Raw genomic sequence first — 23,138 nt, forward strand, 5'->3', positions numbered from 1 at the left:
GAAGTCAGGCAAAAACATCAGGAGGCCTGCCTGGATGAGTGAGGAACCCCTGGATAAAGTCAAACAGGAGAAGAAGGCACACAGAGGGTGGGAGCAAGGACAGGTAGCCTGGGAGGAGTGCAGAGAGATTGTCTGACCAGTCAGAGATCAGGTCAGGAAAGCTAAACCCCTGATAGGATTGAATCTGGTCAGGGATGTAAAGGGCAACAAGAAAAGTTTCCATAGGTGCATTGGTGATTAAAGAGAAGCCTAAGAAAAATGTGGACCTTCTCCAGGTGCAAGTGGGAGATGTTGTTACCTGGATCATGGAAAAGACTGAGGTGCTCAGGACTTGAAGGTGGATAAGTCTATGTGTTCTAATGAGATGCATCTATGAGTCCTAAGGGAACTTTTGGACAAAGTGACTAAGCCACTATCCATCATATCTGAGAACTCATGGCAGTTTGGTGAAATTCCCACTGACTTGAAAAGGGGAAATATAACCCTTATCTTTAAAAAGAGAAAAAAGGAATACCTGGGGAACTACAGGTTGGTCAATATGAGCTCAGTGCCTGGCAGCAAATTATGGATTTGGAGCAAATGATGGATTATAGAGCAAATCCTCCTGGAAACTGTGCTAAGACAGTTGGAAAGTAAAGAGGTGATTGGTGACAACATGTCTTCATTAAGTGTAAATCAAGCCTGACATATTTAGTGGCCTTCTGTGGTGGGTTTGCTGAGGTAGGAGATGAGAAAAGAGTGACTGATGTCATCTACCTGGATTTTGCAAAATGTTTGGCACTGTTCCACACAACATCCTTGTTCCTGAACTGGAGAGACACAAATTTGATGGGTGGACCACTGGATGGATAAGGAATTGGCTGGATGGTTGCACACAAAAAGGTGCAGTCAACATCTCAATGCTCAAGTGGAGAACAGTGACAAGTGGTGTCTCTCAGGGCTTGGTACTGTTTAACATCTTTGAATGTTAATAGTGAGGTTGAGTGTGCTCTCATCAAGTTTGCTGGTGACACCAAGCTGTGTGGTGCAGTCAGCATGCTGGAGTGAAAGGATACCATCCAGAGGGACCTGGACAGGCTTGAGAGCTGGGCCTGTGCAAACCCCATGAAGTTCTGCGAGGCCAAGTGCAAGGTCCTGCACCTGAGTTGGGGCAATCCCAAGCACTGCAGGCTGGCAGTGAGAGAATGGATTGAGAGTAGCCCTGAGGAGAAAGACTTGGGGTGCTGGTGGATGAGAAGATCAACATGATGTAGCAATGTGCACTTATAGCCCAGAAAGCAAACAGCATCCTGAGCTGCATCAAGGTAGATTCAGGGAGGAGATTCTCCCTCTCTACTCTGTCCTTGTGAGACCCAACCTGCAGTACTGTGTTTAGCTCTGGAGAGGCTTTGCTCCTCTGGGGCCCCAGTGAAATGTTTCCCCATAATGGGCCTTGAATGTTGGGGATCACTGTCTCTCCTCAGACACAATGTGGATCACTCCACTGGGAGTGCTGAGACAATTCTGAATCACTGGCTTTTATCTGATGTGCAGAAGAAAGAAAGAAAGAAATCAGTTTTAAGAAGAAATCAGCTGATGGTGTTTGTTCCTGACAGGGCTTTGCTTCTGCTCTGGAGGGAACTCCTTGCAGCTTGTATTGCTAGGGCAATTTCAGGTGCTTTGTGTGTCCCAGGTAATTCTCAAACTCGCATTAACTTTAATGGTTACAGGAGCTTGGCTCCTTCCAGATGCTGCAGGGGATTTCCATGAGCTGGTAAAACAAACAAAAAAGCAGGTTCACTGAAAGGCTTGCATGTGCTGGATGTACATTTCCAGGATACCCAGCATTTGCTAACTTTCAGAGGCCAGATTTAATCTCATCTAACACTGTGCAAATTGTGCTTCCATCTTTTAAAAACTGAGGTATGGAACTCCTGCTTTGTGTCTTGAACAGAAGGCTATTCCCTAAAAGAGACTTTAGTAGCTACAATGTCTGTAAATGTCCTTTTTCATGACTTTTATATCTGCCAACACAGCATCTTTTTTGCTGTTTTGATTCCCCTATGATTCTATCTTGCATTTGTCAGATACTCCAGCTATCTCTGATCAAATTATACAGAACACTTGATGTGAAACCAGGCAGTGGATGTAATAAATAACTAAATTTTTTTAATTTTTATTTTTTTAGCTGGTGGGAAGTGTCTCTCTTGAAGGCACCACAACACCTGTCAGTAATTTTTCCCTCAAATGTGTGGCATGTAAATGCTGACATTTAGGATTTCTAAATCCTTAAATGTCACAAATCATAAAATTATGCAGGTTGGAAGGACCTGCAGCAGTTTCATCTGCCTCCCCCTCCTCAATACTAGTCCAGCTAAACCAGAATGCTGTACACAGTGCTATTTTTTAATAGCTACTTTTTTAATAGCTCCAAGAATGAAGAATGTGTGACATCCCCAAGACCTTGCCATAGTAGGGGTCTTCCTCTCTGGGGAAAAAAAATTATTCCCAAGTTCTCATGGTAGTGTCCTGTGTTGCATCTTGTAGCTGATGGCTCTCATCCTTTTGCTGTGCATCTCTGAGAAGACCCTGTCTCTGTCTCTGCCCTCCCCTCCTATGGGGCTGCTGGAGACAGCACCTTTTAACCTTCTCTTCTTGATACTGCCTTGAAAATCATTACCTGTCATAAAGAAATACAAGTTATATGGTTTTAATATTTTTGGGTGTTGATCTGGAAGTGATTAAGCTTCCAGGCTTTTATGCAGAACCACAAAGGCTGCCGTTCTCTTTTTGTCTGACCTTTTCATTGTTTCTATTGAGCCGTGGTTCTCTGCTTTTTATTTATTTAAAGAAGCTGAAACTGCAAATGAGACAAGTTTTTAAAAGAAAGGAAAGAAAATCATGACAATTGCCAGAATTACAAATGCAGTTTTAATTTAAAGTGCTTTTGTGGGCACATAAAAAACCCTTTAGTATGTAGGACTGCTCTAGGACTGTGAAATCGTTTGCAACTTCCCTCAAGGAAAGAAAAAGAGGTTCACAAACTCAAAAGAGCAGTGTTGACAAATGACTGGAAATCAGCATTTTCCAGCAGCACTGAAAAAACAGCCTATATACCTTTATACTTAAAAAAAATACCTTTGGTTCTTTATTTCTTGCTTTGAAGATGCAAACCTTCAAGATACTCAGAGAAAGATAGAGTGGCAATCTAACGCAGGATGGGGGAAGAGAGGCTTTTACAAGCCTTGTATTTGAGAAGTTTCAGTTTTAACATGTAAACAAATGTTTCAAGAAATAAAGACTAAGTAAAAGACATAGTGACATTGGAAATATTGGATGGTTCAAATACTTTAATAAGGAAGCAAGGGCAAGGCAGGAAAAGAAGAGGGTAAACAATCTGTGAAGTATGAACGTTAAAGTAATATGCAAGTAAAGAAAGTGTTGTGCAAAGACAAGTAAGGAACAGGCTAAATAGAGGTTGGAGATCAAAAAGACTTTAGAAATAGAGGCAGAAAAGTTCTGAGAAAAACTTCGTAAACAATAACACCCTAGAAGTGGTTTCGTAGAAAAACTGGAACAAAGTGAAAGCCTGGCTATGTAGCATGGTGCCTTTTAATACATTTGAGAGGGTTGTTTTGGAAAAGCAAGGGAAATAGCACAGAATAAAGGATAGTTCTGTATGTAACGTGACCTTCAGCAAAACAATAGGCCACTCACCTCACTTCCCTCTCATTGGGAGAATCTGTGTGCTCCTGTTACATGTAAAACAAAAAGAGAACAAGATCTCATGGTGAAACTGTCTTCTTTTTTTTTTTTTTTTTCTGATTTTCTTAGCAGTTCTGTAGAGTCTTAAAGTGTTTGTGCTGTTGACGATTTTTAGTAAACAGTTATTGCAAGCAGATAAAAGTACCAATAAACATACAAAGGCCCAAAGCTACTGGAGTCTTTCGTGGAAGTAACTCAAGAGCAGCAACTTAAAACTTTGTAATACATCAGAATTTGGAGTTGTGGCCTTAAATTTTGCTCTGCTGATTCATTTGTATAAATGGATGAAAGCATCTGCCAGCAATAACTTAGCATTAATTGTTCTTTAATTAGTATAATGAGCATTTCTAAATAGTGTAATGCTCATGTGTGCATTCCAATGCTTCCTCAAATGAAAACTTAATCCTGCATGTCCTTTCTGAAAAATCCTAAGACTAATGCGAGTGCTCTGTCATAGAATTATAGAACCATAGAATGGTTTGGGTTGGAATGGACCTTAAAGATCATCAACTTCCAACCCCAACACCACAGGCAGGTAACTTTTCACTAGACCAACTTGGTCAGGGCCCCATCCAACCTGGCCTTGAACACTTCCAGGGATGGGCCATCCACAGCTTCTCTGAGCAACCTGTTTCAGTGCCTCACCACTCTCACAGAAAAAGAATTACTTCCTAATATCTAAGCTAAACCTTACTCTCTTTCACTTCTGTCATCCATCTTCATTGTTATGTAGTATTCATGTCCCAGTCAGATTCTGTGAGAACAAGTCAGGAAGGGAGATCATTTAGAGAGAAATAAGAACTCAATAAAAGCAATGCAGATTTATAGCATATTATTTAGACTCACTCACTGTTGCTGTAGTAGTCAGGCTGGGACTTTGGACTGAAGGACAGATTCCAAGGTGCTTTCTTCCTCACTGGTATAATCTCCTGCTGCTTAGATGGCTTGTGCCTGTAGTGCTCAGGGATTCACTGCTCATACTGCAGCAGCAGCACAGAAACTTTATTTATTAAAGACTCCATGAACCCTTCAGATTCCATGAGTGCTCGCAGTATAGCACATACATACCTGAGGGTCCTCCATCGACACTCCAGAGAAAGCAGTAAGAGCCAAAAAGAGGAGAACTAGTTTGGAAATGTAGTGAGCATGACCTCAAATGTCAAAATATGTGGACTCAAGTGCTTTCAGACTGAGAGGCTGTCAGTGCACTTTGGTGCCTCGCTTACAGAACAGCACATCTGTGATGAATATCAGAGCAGCCTGAAGCCTGTGCCTCTGCACCTTCTGTGGCAGGGCCTGTTCCCTCCACAGCAAATTCGTAAGTGCAGTCTGCAAAGGAGGCACATGTCAGGGTAATAACACAGCTCTTGGTGACCTTAATGCTAGAAAGGATTTGGATTGCACTTTTCTGGGGGGAAAGTTATTTGTAATGAGAAAAGCCACCGAGCCACTTTTTTTTTCCTGTTGCGTCCAACACCTGTTAAAGAACAGGACAGAGGGTCTCATGCTCATGTTTGACATTCAGGCCTTATCATATGCATCTGTCCTTTAAGAAATGCTGAGAGATATACTCAGGCTTGACAGCCTGATTTGCAAGGATCTTATCTGGCAGTGAAGTCCTGCACATACCTGGTGCAATTGCATCACCAGTTCTGCAGTTTGCATGTCCTCCACCCTCTTTGATAACCACTGGTTAAAGGAATTTTTGGTAGGCTGACAGACAAAGCAAATGAGATTCCTTGGAAGGACTCTTGGGAAACATCTTCTTTTCTGCTGGGACATGTGTTTGCATGCATGAGAGAGAGCGTGTGTCGGAGGGGGGAGGAATTTACAGTAAGACATTGTGTTAAATAACAGTGAATGATGTCTGCAGGTCTGTTCAGTGAGTTTATCTAAATATTCCCTTTTCTCCCTTCCCCCCCCTCCCCCCTTTCCCTTCCTTCTTTCTCTTCTCCCATTTACTGCCAGGAAGGGCCACCTCTGAAGGGCCAGTTCAGTACAGCCTGGCACCAACACAGACGGACATCAACAACAGTTCCAACTGTGAGTCAATTTGCAGTTTGGGGACTCCTTGAAACGGTATTGGTTTGTGTGCGTGCAGAAGTTGCAAGACCCCTGCAGATGGTTTCCAGAACAGGGAGAGGGTAAATTTGTTACCCCCAGCTCCCTCTGGTTGGAGCAATCTGCAAGTTTTTGATGTCTCACTAAAAGCATAGGTAAATGTAGCTTTTCCTGAAATGTACAAGGATTCTGATGTGTGAGGGCCAGTGCCAGGGGCATTTTACCAGCAGAATAGACTTTTGTAACTGTATGCTTTTCAGAGAAAGCTGTCCTCCAAGAAAGCTTAAGACACTTTGTCTGACTAAAGAAGAAGCTGAAGCCATGCACAGAAAAGCATCTTCACTGAATTTTTATTTTCACAGCTGGAGACAGGAGCTGCCAGTCTCAGATTTGTGTAGGAGCACTGGTCTGTGTTGGGATAAGTGAAGAGACCTTGCTTTCAGTTTTGAGGTAGTTTAGCTGCAATCACTTAGATCTTCTGGTGCTCCCTGGAGCATCTGGAGGGGGGAGACAAGCCCTTGCATGGTTTAACATGCTCGTTTTCTCTCATTATGTATGCACACCATGTTACCTGACACTTGTGATCCCAATTTTTAGTGGCCCCTTCTACTGATATGTGCGTTGGGTGAAGAGAGTCTTTTTGGGGCTGTAGGAGGGAAAAAAATTCATTACACAGAGCAAACAAAAAAATGTCATCTGCTCCTCACTGCTTCTAAAAGGTACTCCTGTCATGTATTTTTCTCTTGGTGACTCTCCTGGGACCCAAAAGCTTTGGCCCAGTATCACAGAAAAGGTAGCTGGGGAAAGGAATAGTGGGTTAAAGGAGAAGTAAGCAAGTGGATGAGCTGTAGAATTTAGGAAGAGGCAACGGCAAATACAGAGGACAGCAGAAGGAAAAAAAAAAAAAAAGGAAAAGGCCTCCATTCACTTCAGACAGTAAGATAATTTATACCGTCTGCTCTTAGGGACTGAGAGAGCAGACCCTGTCTATCACTGGTTCAAGATTGACCACCAGAGCTATATAATTGGTAGCATCTCACTCATGGAAAGGTAATATAAAGCAGTTACAAACTACTGCACAGTGATGGGATTAACCCTGTTTTTTCTAGGTGCATGGTCCTCAGTATATGGCTAACATTTTCCCTGATTCAACTAAAAATTACATATTTGGTATATATACATATAGATACAGCTTTTTATGAATATATTTGAATATATTTATTGAAATCTTGCTCAGGAACTGTAAATGTAACTGTAAGGTTGTTATCATAAACAATGCTGTAATCTGATTTCATACTGCACAGTGAAAAATGAGAAATTCACAGCACAGACCGATGTCATACTGATCTGTGACTGCTAAGCAAGGAATTGGTTGTTTCTTCTAACCATACTTCTTGACCTCAAATGGTTGAGTGAATCATACTGTATTTGTTCCCCCTTTTAGTTTTCTGATGATTTGTTTAACTCCCGCAGTTCCTGCAGTCCAGTGGACTCCTCTGTAAGCTATTGTTTGGAAATGTTGATATCCCAGGCAGTGTATCAAACCAGATGGTCGGTCAGCCGGATCAGTCCTGTGAGCAGCTCTGTCAGTAACATGTGGACATGGGCCCTGAGATCAGCAGGAAGACTCGTTGTTAAATGGCAGCAAGCGATTGAGGGACCTGTGCTTTAATTTGTACCAGGTGGAAGTGATTTAAAAAAGATTTTAAAATCTCCCAGAGAGGGAAAGCTGAGCACTGAGAGAATTGCAGGCTGATGCTTTTACTTGTCACGGGATGCCTTTAGCAGTCAGTGAGTGGATATGAGCTAAAACACTGGGACTACATTTTTACTGGCTCTTATATGGAAAAAAAAAAAAAAAAAAAAAAAAAAAAAAAAAAAAAAAAAAAAAAAAAAAAAAAAAAAAAAAAAAAAAAAAAAAAAAAAAAAAAAAAAAAAAAAAAAAACAAAAAAAAACAAAAAAACAACAGCCCCATAGTTTGGGAGAGAATGAGCTGCAAAGCAGGTTTGGAGGACTTAAAGCCTCTGTGAAAGTCTCTTAAAGTCTCTGTCTTCTGGTCTAGAGCAGCACTACATTTTTGGCTGTTTTTTTGTTTTCTTAAGTCGTTAGGGCACTCAATCAGACTTCAAGATGGACTGTGATTAGATGTCATTGAACAATGATTGATTTTGTTAGTCTTTGTTGTAGTTCCTCTCTGGTAAGAACAGTTTGGGACTGAACTATATGGGTTTGCAGGGGAAAACTCAGACAAGAAAAGCAACAGCACAGTAATACCAAACAGGAAAGATATTGATCAAGGCTGTTCAAAATGCTTGGCCCATGCATGTCTCTTTTTTTTTTTTTTTTCCCATTCATTTGTATGTTGCCTCTCCCACTATCCTGGTCAGATGCTGAACCTGTACAGCTTAGTGCTTAATTACTGTGGCCGTGCAATCCTTGAAGATTCACAAAAGCACCCAAAAATGTTGTTAGTACTCTGTTGCTATAATTACTAAGGATGCCCTCCTTTGATTGAGAAGCCATGTACAAACAGGGCAGAAAAAAGGGCAAGAAAAAGGCAGGTGTCTAAGCCCTGTAACAATGTAGAAATCTCTCTCTATGAGAGAGGGGAAGTACTTAAAAAAGGGGCTGAGAGAGGTTACAATCCCCATTCTTGGACCTATTCAAAACTTCACTGAACAAGGCTTGGAGCAAGCTTAATCAAACCTGGAATCCATGCTTTGAGTAGGGGTTGGACTCCTTGTCCTCCAGAATGGCCTTCCTAAAAACATCATCTTCTAATTCTACTATTTTTGGTAAATTCAGTAGCAAAGTCCTGTGTGTCTGAAGTCCATGTATAGCCTTATACTTGGTCAAGCACCTAAGCTGCAGAAAATGTTATTCCTCTATGGAATTAAGCTGTCTCCTCCAAAACCACGAGATGAATATTGTCTTCTGGTAGTGTGCAGTGGACAGAAGAAGAATGCCATGGCGTTTTTTTTCATCAAATTAAAATGAATCCTACTATATACACAGAGCAGCTAGGATTTTGGGAAACCAGGGCTGGAAGGTGAGCTGACAACCTTAAATAGATAAAGAAGTCTTGTTTCCCATAAGACTGAGAGTGACTGAACCCATTAAAGAGATGCAGAAAGACAAAACTGTCCTTTCACAGATGCCCTGGGGAATAGAGCTAGAGAAGTCTCACCCTGACAGCGCTATTCCTGTTGTGTAGCTAAATTTTATGGGTCAGGTCCTGATGCTGTCAATCCACCTAAGTTTGCACCACTGTTAAGAAAGGAAGTAGATGTTCTCCAGGGGCTAAATGCCAGTGACTCTGATGTGACTTTGTGATAAACTCCTGGGCTCTTTCAGTGGGAAGAAAGTATTGTTGCATTACTTGTAATGATTTATGATATCATATCCATTACACTTTCTGTGTGTGTTTTCAAACCCTGAGTCCCCATTTGGTTTTGATGGACACCAGATTTTTTTCCTGAATTTTTTTGACCTTTTTTTTTTCTTTTTTTTTTGTAATGATGGTAATCTGAACTGAGAAGTCATTATAAATTCCTGCTGTGCATACTGCGTGCTTAAGTATTGCCTGAGGCAGGATCCATGGGAAGAGGTAATAGCAGATGTGCTCTTATACCAACTGACATAGATGTGAAAAACAGGGGTTTTCTGATGCACTAGTCACTGTTCATATCTGAAACAGAAGCAAGAAATTTCAAGCTATCATGTTGCATTCTGGGTTTCTTCATTCTTCAATATTGCTTCTTAAAATTCCTATTCAGAATCCACTGAGGCCATTTGGGTATCTGATGTTTATTTTAGTGAGTTTGGGAATAATTATTATAGCAGCAAGATTGATGAATAATTCAATTTATAATGGTATTTTTTTCCTGCTATCTATGACATTAGTAGCTTTTATATTGGCCATTCATTAAAACTAAACTGTCTACCTCCCTCAGATACGCCAATTTGTTTCTACAGTCTGCTAATGACAGCTAGTTCTGCTGGCCGAGTTCATAGGGAAAATTTAGAAAGTGAATGTGTATTACCAACAACACTGCTGCTGATTTTGTTATTACCAGAGTTAAACCCTTATCCCTTCTGTGCTCTGACTTATACACTGCGATGCCTTGATTTTGTCCACCTCCTAATCATGTCTGTCACAATACAAATTGGATGGAAAATCTTCCACAGGAGCACCCTGCCCATGATTTTACCGTTAGCAGGAGATAATTGTGCAGTGCCTTCTGTGGAAACGTTTCATTTCATCACAGTTGCCAGTTTCAGACGATTGGTTTTTACCTCCAGTTAATGGGCGCTGCAATGGAAATGCCATCCTGGCGCAAGTCGCGGTGCCGAGACCTGCAGGCAGCAGGAAAACAGCAGCTACTGAGGGAGAGGATCTGTGGGTCTCACCCTGAGAGCAGCTTTTAGGGGCAGTGGGGGGCCTGGACCCCGTGTGTTTGCAGTTGCAGGCTCACGAAGCACGCAGGGTTTTATGAACCCCCAGTAACTTTGGTGGGAATTTGTGAAGGGATCTCCTCCGGAGGTGATGAGGCGTGCCAGTGCTGGAATAGGGCCCTCAGGTTCCTTATCTCTGATACTGAAACAACATGTGGAGAGGCCTGCTTTTCCAGGTGAGTGGGACAGGCAGAGGTGATGTCAGAAATCAGACAAAAGCACATGCCAGCACTTAGGAGGAGACTGGCAAGTCAGGAGAGTCTCAGCAGTGTTAGTACCATTGCAACACGTCTATTGCCTAAGGTGCAGGGGGCAGGGGAGCAGCACTCATCGAGAGCAGAACTTGATCTTTAAATACTTCAAGGTGTTAAAGCTGTGAAACAGCTGTGAAACCCAACAGGGCTGTGTAAAAGAAAAAGGCATCCAACAATTTATTTATATATATATATATATATATATATATATATATATAGATATATAGATATATATAGCATCATGTACTTCATAGATATTCTGGAACCTGCTCATGGGGGCCTTCAGACAATAGGATCTGAATTAATTTTTCAAATGCATTTATTACACAGATTTAGATACTGGTGTGGGCACTTTTACTCAGAATTAAGGTAAACTAAAATAAAGAGTTAAATTCAAGAGCAGGGTATAAAAGGCAGTGAAGACAGAATTTTCCTTAATCCAAATTTTATGAAAAGCTCATGGAGATAAATTGCTACAAATCAGGTCTTCAGCCAGTAAAAGTGAGCATTACCCAGTGGTTTCATTCAGGTACTCAGCAGGGGAGAGGTTGGTCCTTAGGAGGTGTTAGCCATGCAGGGTGTGAATGCTCAGGAATTGTCTGGAATATAGGGAAACTGCAGAGGTTTACAGAAGCACCTGGGTTTTTTTAGATCAAGTTAGAGCAGCCTTTGACTTTTCCTGCTTTATGCAGAGATTAAATGACTGTATTCTTTGAGTGAATGTTCTTGCATCTGATTCTGTTTTGTGACAGAACAAACAGGAGGTGATAGAAAATATAAAATGGAATGATCTAAACTAGGAGGCATAGACACTTCTGCCTCAAAATGTAAGAGTTCAGAGGCAGTGGTAGGAATTAAAGACGACAGTTTCCCAAAACGTGAAACTGTGGAGTCCACTGCAAAGGGAAGATTTTGAAGCCAAGGGTTTAGTTAAATTCGAAGAAGCATTAGTAGCTTACATGAATTACAAGAGTAACTAGAGCAATAATAATTAGTTATGATGAAAATTCTGGAAAAGATACTAGATATTGAACTTTGAGTATTATTCTAATCTCTATCAGGATGAGATAAACTAGCTGACAGCCAATTTGCAGTAGACAGAAACTTAACTGAGAAATACTTGAGACTGATCTCCACATCTTCAGTCATATCCAATCTATCACTTGATATATCTTCCTTTTTTGAACAGCTCAATCCTCATTTTGTCTGAGTTAAACCCTTCAGGTGTCCAGCTGCTAATGAGTAATGAATTCTGATCATACTGATTCACAGTGAGTCAGAAAAGCTGAACATTTTAATGCCACTTGCGAGAGAATTGTGTTGAGCAAATTGTGCTTGGAGCCTGAATGTTGTCATAAATAACAGTTCTGAGGAAACAGGTGAATGGGTTTAACTCCCAGCATAGCATGAGGTTAGTATGTGTAGTTTGAGCTGTTCAGTATTGTCATAACAGCAGTGTCCAAGTTTACTAGCAAGGTGAAAAGCAGCTTGCAAAATTTGTGCAACTTGTGAAAGCAAGTTGTGGGAGCTGACTGCTGGGTTTGTTTTCATAGAATCATAGAATTAACTGGTTTGGAAGAGACCTCCGAGATCATCAAGTCCAAACCTTGATCCAACCCCACTGTGATTACCAGATCATGGCACTCAGTGCCACATCCAGCCTCATCTTAAAAACCTCCAGAGATGGTGAATCCACCACCTCTCTGGGCAGGCCATTCCAATGCCTGATCACTCTCTCTGGAAAGAACTTCTTTCTAATATCGAACCTAAACCTCCTCTGAAGAGCTTAAGCCTGTGCCCTCTTGTCCTGCTGCTGATTGCCTGGGAGAAGAGACCAACCCCCACCTGGTTACAACCTCCTCTCAGGGAGCTGGAGAGAGTGATGAGGTCACCCCTGAGCCTCCTCTTCTCCAGGCTGAACAACCCCAGCTCCCTCAGCCTCTCCTCACAGCACTTGTGCTCCAGTCCCTTCACCAGCCTCGTTGCTCTTCTCTGGACCCGCTCCAGCACCTCAATATCCTTCCTGAGCTGAGGGGCCCAGAGCTGAACACAGCACTCAAGGTGTGGCCTCACCAGCACTGAGTACAGGGGAAGGATCACTTCCCTGCTCCTGCTGTCACACTGTTCCTGATCCAGGCCAGGATCCATTGGCCTTCTTGGCCCCCTGGGCACACTGCTGGCTCATGTTCAGCCTCCTGTCAATCCAGACTCCCAGGTCCCTTCCTGCCTGGCTGCTCTCCAGCCACTCTGTGCCCAGCCTGTAGCGCTGCAGGGGGTTGTTGTGGCCAAAGTGCAGGACCCGGCACTTGGCCTTGTTGAACCTCATCCTGTTGGAATCAGCCCAACTCTGCAGCCTGTCCAGGTCCCTCTGCAGAGCCCTCCTGCCTTCCGGCAGGTCAACATTCCCTCCCAACTTGGTGTCGTCTGCAAATTTGCTGATGATGGACTCAATCCCCTCATCTAAATCATCGATAAAGATGTTAAACAGGACTGGTCCCAGCACTGATCCCTGGGGGACACCACTGGTGACTGGATCCCAGCTGGATGCAGTCCCGTTCACCAGCACTCTCTGGGCCCAGCCATCCAGCCAGTTCTTAACCCAGAATGGGGTTTTAAGGATCTTAAGGATGCAAATAAAATACCTATATTCAGGTCTGCTGGAACACATCATGGCAAGAACAATTCAGTTCACCGTGGGCATTACTGTGAAGGTGGTGAGTTGCTGGAAGAGGCTGTCCAGAAAGGTTGTGGGTGCCCCATTCCTGAAAGAGTTAAAGGCCAGGTTGGATGGGGCTTGGAGCAACCTCATACAGTGGTAGGTGTCCCTGCCCATGGAAGGGAGGTTGGAATGAGAGGATCCTTAAGGTCCCTGCCAATCCAAACTATTCTGTGATTCTATTACTGGAACATGCCAACACATAGGAGACACTCAACACTCATGCTTGGTGTCCCTGGGGGACACCACTGGTGACTGGATCCCAGCTGGATGCAGCCCCGTTCACCAGCACTCTCTGGGCCCGGCCATCCACCCAGTTCCTAACCCAGTACAGGGTTTTAAGGATCTTCAGGATGCAAATAAAATATCTATATTCAGGTCTGCTGGGACACATTATGCAACAGACTTTCCCCTCAGTGAAAAAAACCAGTGGATATCAGGGAACACAATAGGAGAGAAAGCTGCTCTCCCTCCTTCCATGATCCACAGGGGAAGCAATGTATGTGAAGAGGTTTAAAGGAGGCAGGAATCACGGTGCAGGACATTGCACAGGTACCTTCCACACATCAGCTCAGACAGTCCATGATCATGGACATAGAATCATAGGTCATAGAATGGCCTAGATAGGAAGAGAACTTAAAGATCATCTAATTCCAACCCCTTGCTGTAGACAGACACCTTTCACTAGACCAGGTTGCTCAGAGCTCCATCCAACCAGGCCTTGAACACTTCCAGGGATGGAGCATGAACAGCTTCTCTGGGTAACCTTTTCTAATGTCTCACCACCCTCAGAGTAAAAAATCTTTTCCTAATACCTAATCAAAACCTACTCTCTTTCAGCTGGAAACCATTCTCTTCTGTCCTCTCACTACATGACCTTGTAAAAAGGTCTTTCCATTCTTTCTTTTAAGTTCCCTTCATGTACTGGAAGGCTTCAATTAAGTCACCCTAAGCCTTTTCCAGGCTGAACAATCCCAATTCTCTCAGCCTTTCCTCATAGGAAAGGTGCTCCATCCCTCTCCTCATCTTGGTGACCCTCCTCTGGACTCGCTCCAACAGGTTGATATCCCTCCTGTGCTGAGCACCCCAGAGCTGGGTGCAGTGTTCCAGGGAGGGGTCTCACCAGAGCAGAGCAGAAGCACAGAATCCTCCCCTTGCCCTGCTGGCCACGCTGCTTTGGATGCAGCCCAGGACACAAATGGCTTTCTGTGAGTGTGAGTGCACATTGCTGGGTCATGTCCTCTCATCCACCTGCACCCTTGAGTCTTTCTCTGCCAGGCTGCTCTGTTCATCCCCCAACCTGTACTGATATGGGGGGTTACCCTGACCCAGCTGCAGCACCTTGTACTTGATCTTGCTAAATCTCATGAGATTTCCATGGCCCCACTTCTTGAGCTTGTCCAGGTCCCTCTGGATGCCATCCTGTCCTTCAGGTGTATCAACTGCACCACTCAGTTTGGTGTCATACGCAAATTTGCTGAGAATGCACTTGATTCTCTTCATCTATGTTATTAATGAAGACCCTGAGTAACACTGGTTATTTACAGCACAGACCCTTGAGAGACACCACTTGTCACTGATGTCCATCAGGACTCAGAGATATCGACTCTGTGGATGTGACACTGTCCAACTTCTTTCATATCCATCTAACAGTCCACCTATCAAATCCATCTCTGCAATTTTGATCTGAGGATGTTGTGGGGGACCGTGACAAAAACTTTACAGAAGTCCTCATAAATGATATCGCAGAAGGCCACTGGGTTGGTCAAACAGGGCTTGTCCTTGGTGAAGCCGTGCTGACTGTCTCAGTTCGACTCCCTGTCCCTCATCTACCTTAGCACAGCTTCTAGGAGGATCCTTCTGTGATCTTCCTAAGCACAGAGGTGAGGTTGACAGGTTGGTAGTTCCCAGGGTGTTCTTTCTACCCTTTTTGAAGATGGGTACAATATTTCCCCTCTTCCAGTGACCTGGGACTTCATCTGGCCACCAAGGCTTTTTCAAATATCGTGGAGACTGGCTTGGCAAGTACCTCAGCCAATTCCCTCAGGACTCTGGGGTGCAGGACTTATCTGCATTCAGGTTTCTCAGGTGGTCATGAACCTGGTCTCTATTTTCAATGGGAGGGACTTTGCTCCCCCAGTCCCCATCCTGCTGTTCATCCACTCGAGAGGTGTGGGAAGAGAGGTTGCCAGTGAAGACTGAGGCAAAAAATTTGTGGAGTACATCAGCCTTCTCCTCATCCACTGTTAACAGTTTTCCGACCTTGTTTCTTGAGGGGGGTGCACCTTCTTTGACCTTCCTTTTCTGGTTAATGTACCTGTAGAAGCCCTTCCTTTTATTCTTTGAGTCCCCTGCCAGGTTCAGCTCCAGCTTCTCCTCAGCCTTCTGCTTCCCATCCCTACACAACCATACTTCATGGCTATGCTCTTCCTGCGTCACCTGTCCCAGCTTCAACCATTTGTGCATTTGCTTCCATCCCTTTAGTTTGAATTTTCCTTGAGAACAGCAAGACTGAGGATGAGAGATGAATTTAGTAGTCACTTAAGGGAGGGAGTAAGAGACACACTTTACAAGCTAAAAGGCATGTCACACCAAGTGCCTGGGTAAGCGCAGAAGCACTGAAAAGGGAGAAGGATGCTCATGCAAAAGCACCGAAAGTGTGGTCCATGTTTTGCCACCTATGTTTCTACCTAAGGCCTTGTGTACTTCTGGCCAGCTCTAGGGTCTCCCTTTCCATTGCCTTCAACAGTGACTGCTCTTACAGGCACTCAGTTCTTCTCTGGACTCAGTGCAGGGGCAATTTCACCCCTGAAGAGTTCATATTAGAAGTCAGCAGTGGAAAAGCTAGCATGCAGGAACTTAATGTCTGAATTCCTCAGCACTCTAACTTCTTTTTATCTAGGAGATACAGACGTAAGATTGTAATATAGCGAATTCAGAAGTACATTTAAAACACTTCTTATATATGTATTTTGTTATTTTATGTATTACTGCTCACCCTGTAGTAGCCATTTTCATTCCACAGTAATTATGTCCAGATCAAGTATTCTACTTATTAAACTGAAAAAATTTAACTGGTGATACAATCTTTATGCAACTAATTTACAAGAACTCACATCCTGTCCTCTGAGTGATGTGAATGTCCTATGAGATCCCAACATCGTCAGTAAGCATCTGGTGAAATCTTTACATCAGTTCTTGTCCTGGGAGCACTAGAACATAAATTTGAAATTGCTCTCAGTTTAAACTACAAAGTTTTAAACTACCAAGTAACTTACTGTGAGGTTTCTCCTTTTTTGAAAAATTCTACACTTTCAAGACATTACAGTCCTAATTATAAAATTACCTTCTTTCCTTTTTCCTCTTTTTTTTTAATAAGACAAATACAATTTCTCTACAGTACATTTCAGCTCTGAAATAATTAAGCATTATAATTACCTCACTTCAGAACAAAGCATTCACCACAGCTTTTAGCAGTCTTGTAGAGGAAAAATTCAAAAAAAAAAAAAGAGGAAGATTTTTCATCACCCTGTCGTATTTTCACTTACATGAGGAAGACCTTCAAAATGTCAGAAGAAACCACAGTTTGGAAGCCCCTTCTGTTCTAGTTACTGCAGCTCTCCTTCTACCCTTGCACTAGGTAGGTGCAGCCCACTTAAATATAACTTGGGTGTGACAGTTTTCAGAGGATCAAAGGAAGAAGGAAATTAGGGAAAAGCCAGAAGAAACATTGTGGCTGTGATGAGCAGCTAATTACTATTGAAGCTTTTAATTAATTAAAAGCCAGCAGCTGATTTTCTGCTTGGGTATAGCAATTTCTTTACTCAGTTGAAAGGTGTAGCACTTTCCTGAGTTATCACACCTGAATCCTTAATTGGAAAGAGCACAAAAACTCACAAGAACTGTGAGGCACATGTGAAATGCATTCAGCAGTTGTTCAAATAGCAGATAGTCAGGGTCCAGTAGGCAATGTGGGCTTAACAAAGAAGGAAATCACAGTGCAGCTCCTTCTGTCGTGCTGACTAAGCCTACAGAAATGCAGGAGGAATTGTGTGTGTGCTGTGGGGGGGGCCGTGATGCCATAGATGCAGGAGGGAGAAAGAGACATAAGATTGAGACTCGCAGTTTCTCCGGAAGCTGCTCCAATGACTTTGACCACTTCTGGATTTCCAGTATGCAGAATTAATTTTTTTCTTTCTTTCCTCTTGATCTTGAGTTAAAACCTTTGTGGTTTTCTTCTCCCTTGCTGAAGTTTTTACAAAGATATTCTTGCCATTGTTTTCCAAGGGGAATGATAGCACAGGGGTGTTGGCACAGTCATTAGAATGAACAACAAGGTTTAGGTTGCATTATCTCCAAATTAAGGCAGCTGTGATCTCTGCATGCACAGTCAACCCCCCCCCATCGTAGAGCCCTCTGTGGGATGGCTGAGCTGGATGGCTAGCCCCAGTTACACCGTAATGTTTGCAAGGATGTCTTACTGGTCCTGCCTGTCTCTGTTAGTGGCCTCCCCTCCAAGCCACATCAAGAGATCTCCAGGTGATGTAGCAAAAAGAAAAGTGGGAAAGAGGTGGAGAAGCCTTTTGTATGAAGGTCTCAATGTGGTGCTGAAGTAGACTGGGCCTTTCACAAGCACTGCGTGTGGACAGGGGAGCTGTTCAGATGGTGTTCAAGCTGTTGTCTCCAACATCTGAAGTTATGCAATTACACTTGCCCAGTGCCTTCAAATTCTATCTCAGCACAATAAGTCTGCATATTTATTGCTCCATATCTTTACATTCATGTAAAGCCAGCTAGAATCTAGGAGGTCAGTGTCTGTCCTACTCCCAGGCATGCTTCCCTAAAGCCTTAATTCATCTCTTCCTTTTCCTGAAATTGCAAGAACTGATTGAAAAACTAGTCAAAGCCCTCCCTTTGTAGAAATAGTTTTCAGGTGAATCAGTGGATCCACAGCAAGAGAGTTGTTAGAGTCTTATTACTGGTTTTGCTCAGAAAAAGGCTGATATTTCAGCTGAACCCTTGCTAGACAATAAAGTCTAAACCAGAAAAATGTTAGCAAGGTTGGAGTAAGGGGAAAGGCTTCTACACATGGACAATCTATCTGTGAAATGCAACAGCACAAAAAAATATTGTTTATTGATTTGCTTACAATTCTGGTGGGATGGCAAGAACAATTCAGTTCACCCTGGGCATTACTGTGAGGGTGGTGAGTCGCTGGAAGAGGCTGCCCAGAAAGGTTGTGGGTGCCCCATTCCTGAAAGAGTTAAAGGCCAGGTTGGATGGGGCTTGGAGCAACCTCATGCAGTGGTAGGTGTCCCTGCCCATGGAAGGGAGGTTGGAATGAGAGGATCCTTAAGGTCCCTGCCAACCCAAACTATTCTATGATTCTATTACTGGAACATGTCAACACTCAACCCTCATGCTTGGTGAGGTTTCACAGGACTGTATTCCCAGTAGAATGACTCTAATTCTCTTCCCGTTGCTTGTGCCTTTTGCCAAAAATGTACTTACTGATGTGGCTTCTGCAAAATAGCTGTTCTCAGGAGTGCAAGCAGATTTCTCTTGGATGCCTGAAGGACTTCTGCCTTCCCATCACTCTCTTCAAAATGTAATATCTGCCCCTGCAAAGCATAAGAAAGATGAACCTCCAACTGGATGTGATGAATTCTCTGATGCATGTGGTCTTTTGATGGAGACTGGATATGGAACTGTCAAGGACCGTTTTTTGCCAAGTGAATTTCAACTGTGTGAAAAGCTCCCCTGTCCCAAGGGTTAAGGCTAGGGTTGGATGTGCAACTGGACTAGGCTTTACTAACAGGGAAGACTGAAAGAATCATAGCATTCTTAAGTTGGGAAAATACCTTTAAAATCATCAAGTCTTACTGTCAACATAGCATGACCACCATGCTCTCCATTAAACTGTGTTTCCAAGTGCCATATCCACACATTTTTGAACACTTCCAGGGATAGTTACTCCATCACTTCCTTGAACAGTCTGTTCCAATTTTTACAACCCTTTCTTGTAATGACAAAGTTCCTGATGTCTATTTTAAGCCTCCCCTGGCACAACTTAAGGCTATTTCTTCTTGTATTGTCACTTATTTCCTAGGAGTAGAAAGTGACCTGTACCTCATTACAGCCTCCTTTCAGGTAGTTATAGAGAGTGACAAGGTCTCCCCTGAGCCTTCTTTTCTCCAGGCTGAATACCCCCAGCTCCCTCAAGCTCTCCTCATATGAGCTGTGCCCCTTCATCAGCTGCACTGCCCTTCTCTGGGCACACTCTGGAGACTGGAGGCCGACTACAATTCAGGCCATAGCTACAGGAACAAGCTGCCACGATAATCCAGGATATAGCTTTACAGAGTGTCAAGAACTCCATTTAAAATAAGTGCAGCATGTTCTACCACCCTGTCACCAGCACGATGCAGCTCCCTCCCTATGGAACTGCATCTTGCTCAGAGTAAGTGGAGAAGTCACGTTTTACCAGGTTTCTGTCATGTCTTAAGCCTGTTGGCCTGAGGTGAGGAGTCAAGCCCCAAAATCTTTTCTGTCCTCTTTGCAGTGAATGCACAATGGTTTCTGTTTTCCTTGCAGAGAAATAAATCGCTTGTCTTCTTGCTAATCTCATTTGCATTTGGTTTCATTTCCCTCTTTGAACCGAAGGTTACCAGCATGTTCATGCCCAGCAGGCATCAGTTTGCATCTGTTCTTAAATTCAAAGCACTTAGCTGTGCCCTCAGTTTCCATTCTTTGGAAGCCTGAATGTACCGTGATTAAAATAGACTGCAAACAGATGCTTGGTGATAAAGGGGTCCCGTTTGCTCGTACTAATTGCAGTTTGTGCTGCTGGGATTTTGTCACTGTCTAATGGCTAATCTTTGCAAGGCTTCAGTGAATCTCCTAGGCTTGAGGTTCTGGCATAACCATGATAGCCTGCGGGTTTGCAAGGTGGAATTTTTGCATACAAACCTCGCTGAGCCGCCCACAACTGCCCAGCTACAGAATCACATAACTGCAGGATGGGTCAGGTTGGAAGGAAGACCACAGTGGGTCGTTTGGTCCAGCCTCCCTGCTCAAACAGCGTCACCCTAGAGCACATGGCACAGGATTGCATCCAGATGGTTCTTGAACATTTCCAGTGAGGGAGACTCCACAACCTCTCTGGGCAGCCTGTTCCAGTACTCAGTTAGTTGCACAGTAAGGAAGTTCTTCCTCATCTTCAGGTGGAACTTCCTGTACATCAGTTTCCCATTTCCTCTTGTACTACTGCTCGGCACTACCAAGAAGAGCCTCCTGACACCCTCCCTTCAGATCCTTATGTACATAAGGCCTTCTCTCAGCCATCTCTTCTCGAGACCGAACAGGCCCAGCTTCCTCAGCCTTTCCCCATAAGAGAGAGGCTGCAGTCCCCTCACCACCTTCATAACCCTTCTTTGGGCCCTCCCCAGGACTCTTTTGTCCTGAGGATCCCAGAACTGGGCACAGCAATCCAGATGTGCCTCACCAGGGCTGAGTAGAAGGGAGGATCACCTCCCTTGACATGCTGGCAACACTTTTCCTAGTGCATCCCAGGATGGCATTGCCCTTCTCATCCACAGTGCTGGCTCATGGACAGCTTGTTGTCATCCACCAGGACACCCAGGTCCTACTCCACAGAGCTGCTTTCCAGCATGTCAGGTGTGGATGCCTGAGGTTGTTCCTCCCCAGCTGCTTTTGCCGTGGAACTGACAGCAAAATACATGCTCTGTCCCACCCTCACACTGCAAATTTGACCACTGGGGACATCCCTCTTCCAGAGGGCATGAAAAGAACGGTAGAATTTGTTGTGCCTACCCTGCACTGCTTGTCCACTGAAAAATTTGTCCTTTCGTCTCTGGATCTGGAAAACCTTCTTAGGTTTAGAAAGGATTCTTCAATTTTCTTTCTTTTGTACCAGTTGAACTTCACTGAGCAAAGGCCAGTAAAGGTTGGTATAGCAAAACAAAGTGATCTTTACAAAGAGGTGACAGCAGGCAAGAGCAGGTCACAGAATATGAAAAGGCAGAGATGACACAGACTGAATCTGGAAGCATGTGTCTGAAATAGTTTTTTGATGACTTTGTCCATGTTGTCAGCTCTCCACATGGCTCCAAGATGAGTTTGGTGACTCTGACTCAAAAGAGCGAAGGGATTAGTGTCTCTCTTCCTGCAGTCAAAGGTCTGCCTGAAGTCCTCACTTTGCAGTTCTGGGCACAAACCAAAACAACCCTGTTGTCTACTCACTCTTACACTGTTGTACTTCATTGAGTGACTCCCTCCACATCAGCGTGAGGCTGGTGCAAAGTGCCCTCACAAATTCTGAGATGCATGAGCAGGTCTGAAGGTGCTCTGCAACACCCTGGCTCAGCACATGAGGCAGAACTGCAGCACCTCCCCTCCCTCCTGCTGTGGGTGACCAGAGGCACCCACATGTATGTGTTGTTTTCCTGACTTCTCTGTTAAACCCTTGAATCCTGTATCAAGAGTAAAAGTTAGCTGCAGGCACAGCTGAAGCTGGCCAAGCATGTGTTCATAACACATCTGGGGTTTTCTTCAGTGATTCTCTATGGAATTGCACTCTGAGAACATGTTTGTTGCTATCCTTACATTATGTTTTTGTAAAGTCAGTGTTTCTGTGAAAATAAACATAAATGGCAACATGTTAGAGGGAAATAAACAGAATAAATCTAAGGAAAGTGGTAATGACCCTGGTACCTACTTTCAGGGATTTGCATATTACTGAAGATGTAAAAGGTGGGCAGCAGGGAAGCTGCAAGGAGCAAGGGCACGTGGTATGATGAGTGTAGTTTTTAGGTGTCTTGAGCTTTGTATGTTTGGGTCAGAAGTGAGCAGTTTCAGGGTGTATAGGGCTGTGTTTAAACACGTTTCATGATGGCAGGCATTCTCTGCCTGGTGAGAGCATTTGCATGCCATTCTGACACAGTCCGTCTCTCTTCCCAGGGTGAGCTTGTGATAAATACCCCTGTGTCATATAAACCATCTTAGAAAGTTACTTTGACTGCTCCTAAATCATGCCGGGTGTGGTATTCCTTGTCTGTGCTTCATAGCTGGAAATTAAAAAAAACCATGCAACTCTCCTCTTGTACGAGACAAAGCTGTGAACTTTTTTTAGAAGTATTTTTTACTTTGCAGAAGGGTCATTTGGGAGAGACCTTGAGTTTCTATAAGGACTTTAATAATTCAGTGTTATTTATTTAACTGAATAACTTAGCTGAATTTGGCTGCTTTATTAATTTATTACAGTCATTATCACAAAGTATCTTCAGTTGGCCTAGATGTTCACTGCAGCTTCTTTCCCACTGAAATATTCTATTCTAACCTGGCCTAGCCTGGTCTAGTCTAGTCTCTGAATAAGCTATAATCCAGGTGGCTATACCTTTGAATTTAACAGTGTAACCTCCTTCCTAAAAGTCTAAATTGAAATTGTACCAACCTTGTATTTCTAAAGTGTTTTGTAAAAATTGAGAGCAATGTGCTATCAAAGTTATCATATAGGAGGAAAAAAGAGGGGTTTTTTCAATCACTGTTCATTTTTATTTTAGGATTATTATTTCTTGGCATCTTCACAGTTCCCATAAATTACCATGTTCTTTTTGAGCAGAATGGAGTTAGAGGGTGAGGATCATAGTCAAAAGGACTCTCAAAAAGACAGGAGGACTCTCAGCATATGGCAATTACTTTCACATCAGTAAACCCTGCCCTGAAGTTGCATTTTCCATGGTTGTTTTCAGAAATCTTTGCACAATCATATGCACAGAAAGTGCTTTAAATGCATAGCATTCTTTCTTATCCTTCTCCAATTTCCATTTGAGGCCTCAAGTGGGTAAACCTCCTCAACACAATCCTGGAAACTTAGCTGAAATTGAAC

The 23,138-nt window shown here is 43.3% G+C and overlaps 1 protein-coding gene across 3 annotated transcripts in view; it reads left to right on the plus strand.

Annotated features, from left to right (window-relative positions):
* Positions 1–23,138, plus strand: part of NRG1 (neuregulin 1) — a 439,630-nt gene that overhangs the window by 141,963 nt on the left and 274,529 nt on the right. For all 3 annotated transcript variants that reach the window (XM_027897380.1, XM_027897301.1, XM_027897460.1), the window contains exon 2: positions 5,717–5,787. In XM_027897380.1, the coding sequence (XP_027753181.1) occupies positions 5,717–5,787 (71 nt within the window). The remainder of the gene's footprint in view (positions 1–5,716; positions 5,788–23,138) is intronic.

The sequence above is a fragment of the Empidonax traillii genome, unplaced genomic scaffold, assembly GCF_003031625.1.
Source record: "Empidonax traillii isolate 1590-97213 ecotype Southwest subspecies unplaced genomic scaffold, ASM303162v1 scaffold2:size4533513, whole genome shotgun sequence".
Lineage (NCBI taxonomy): Eukaryota > Metazoa > Chordata > Aves > Passeriformes > Tyrannidae > Empidonax > Empidonax traillii.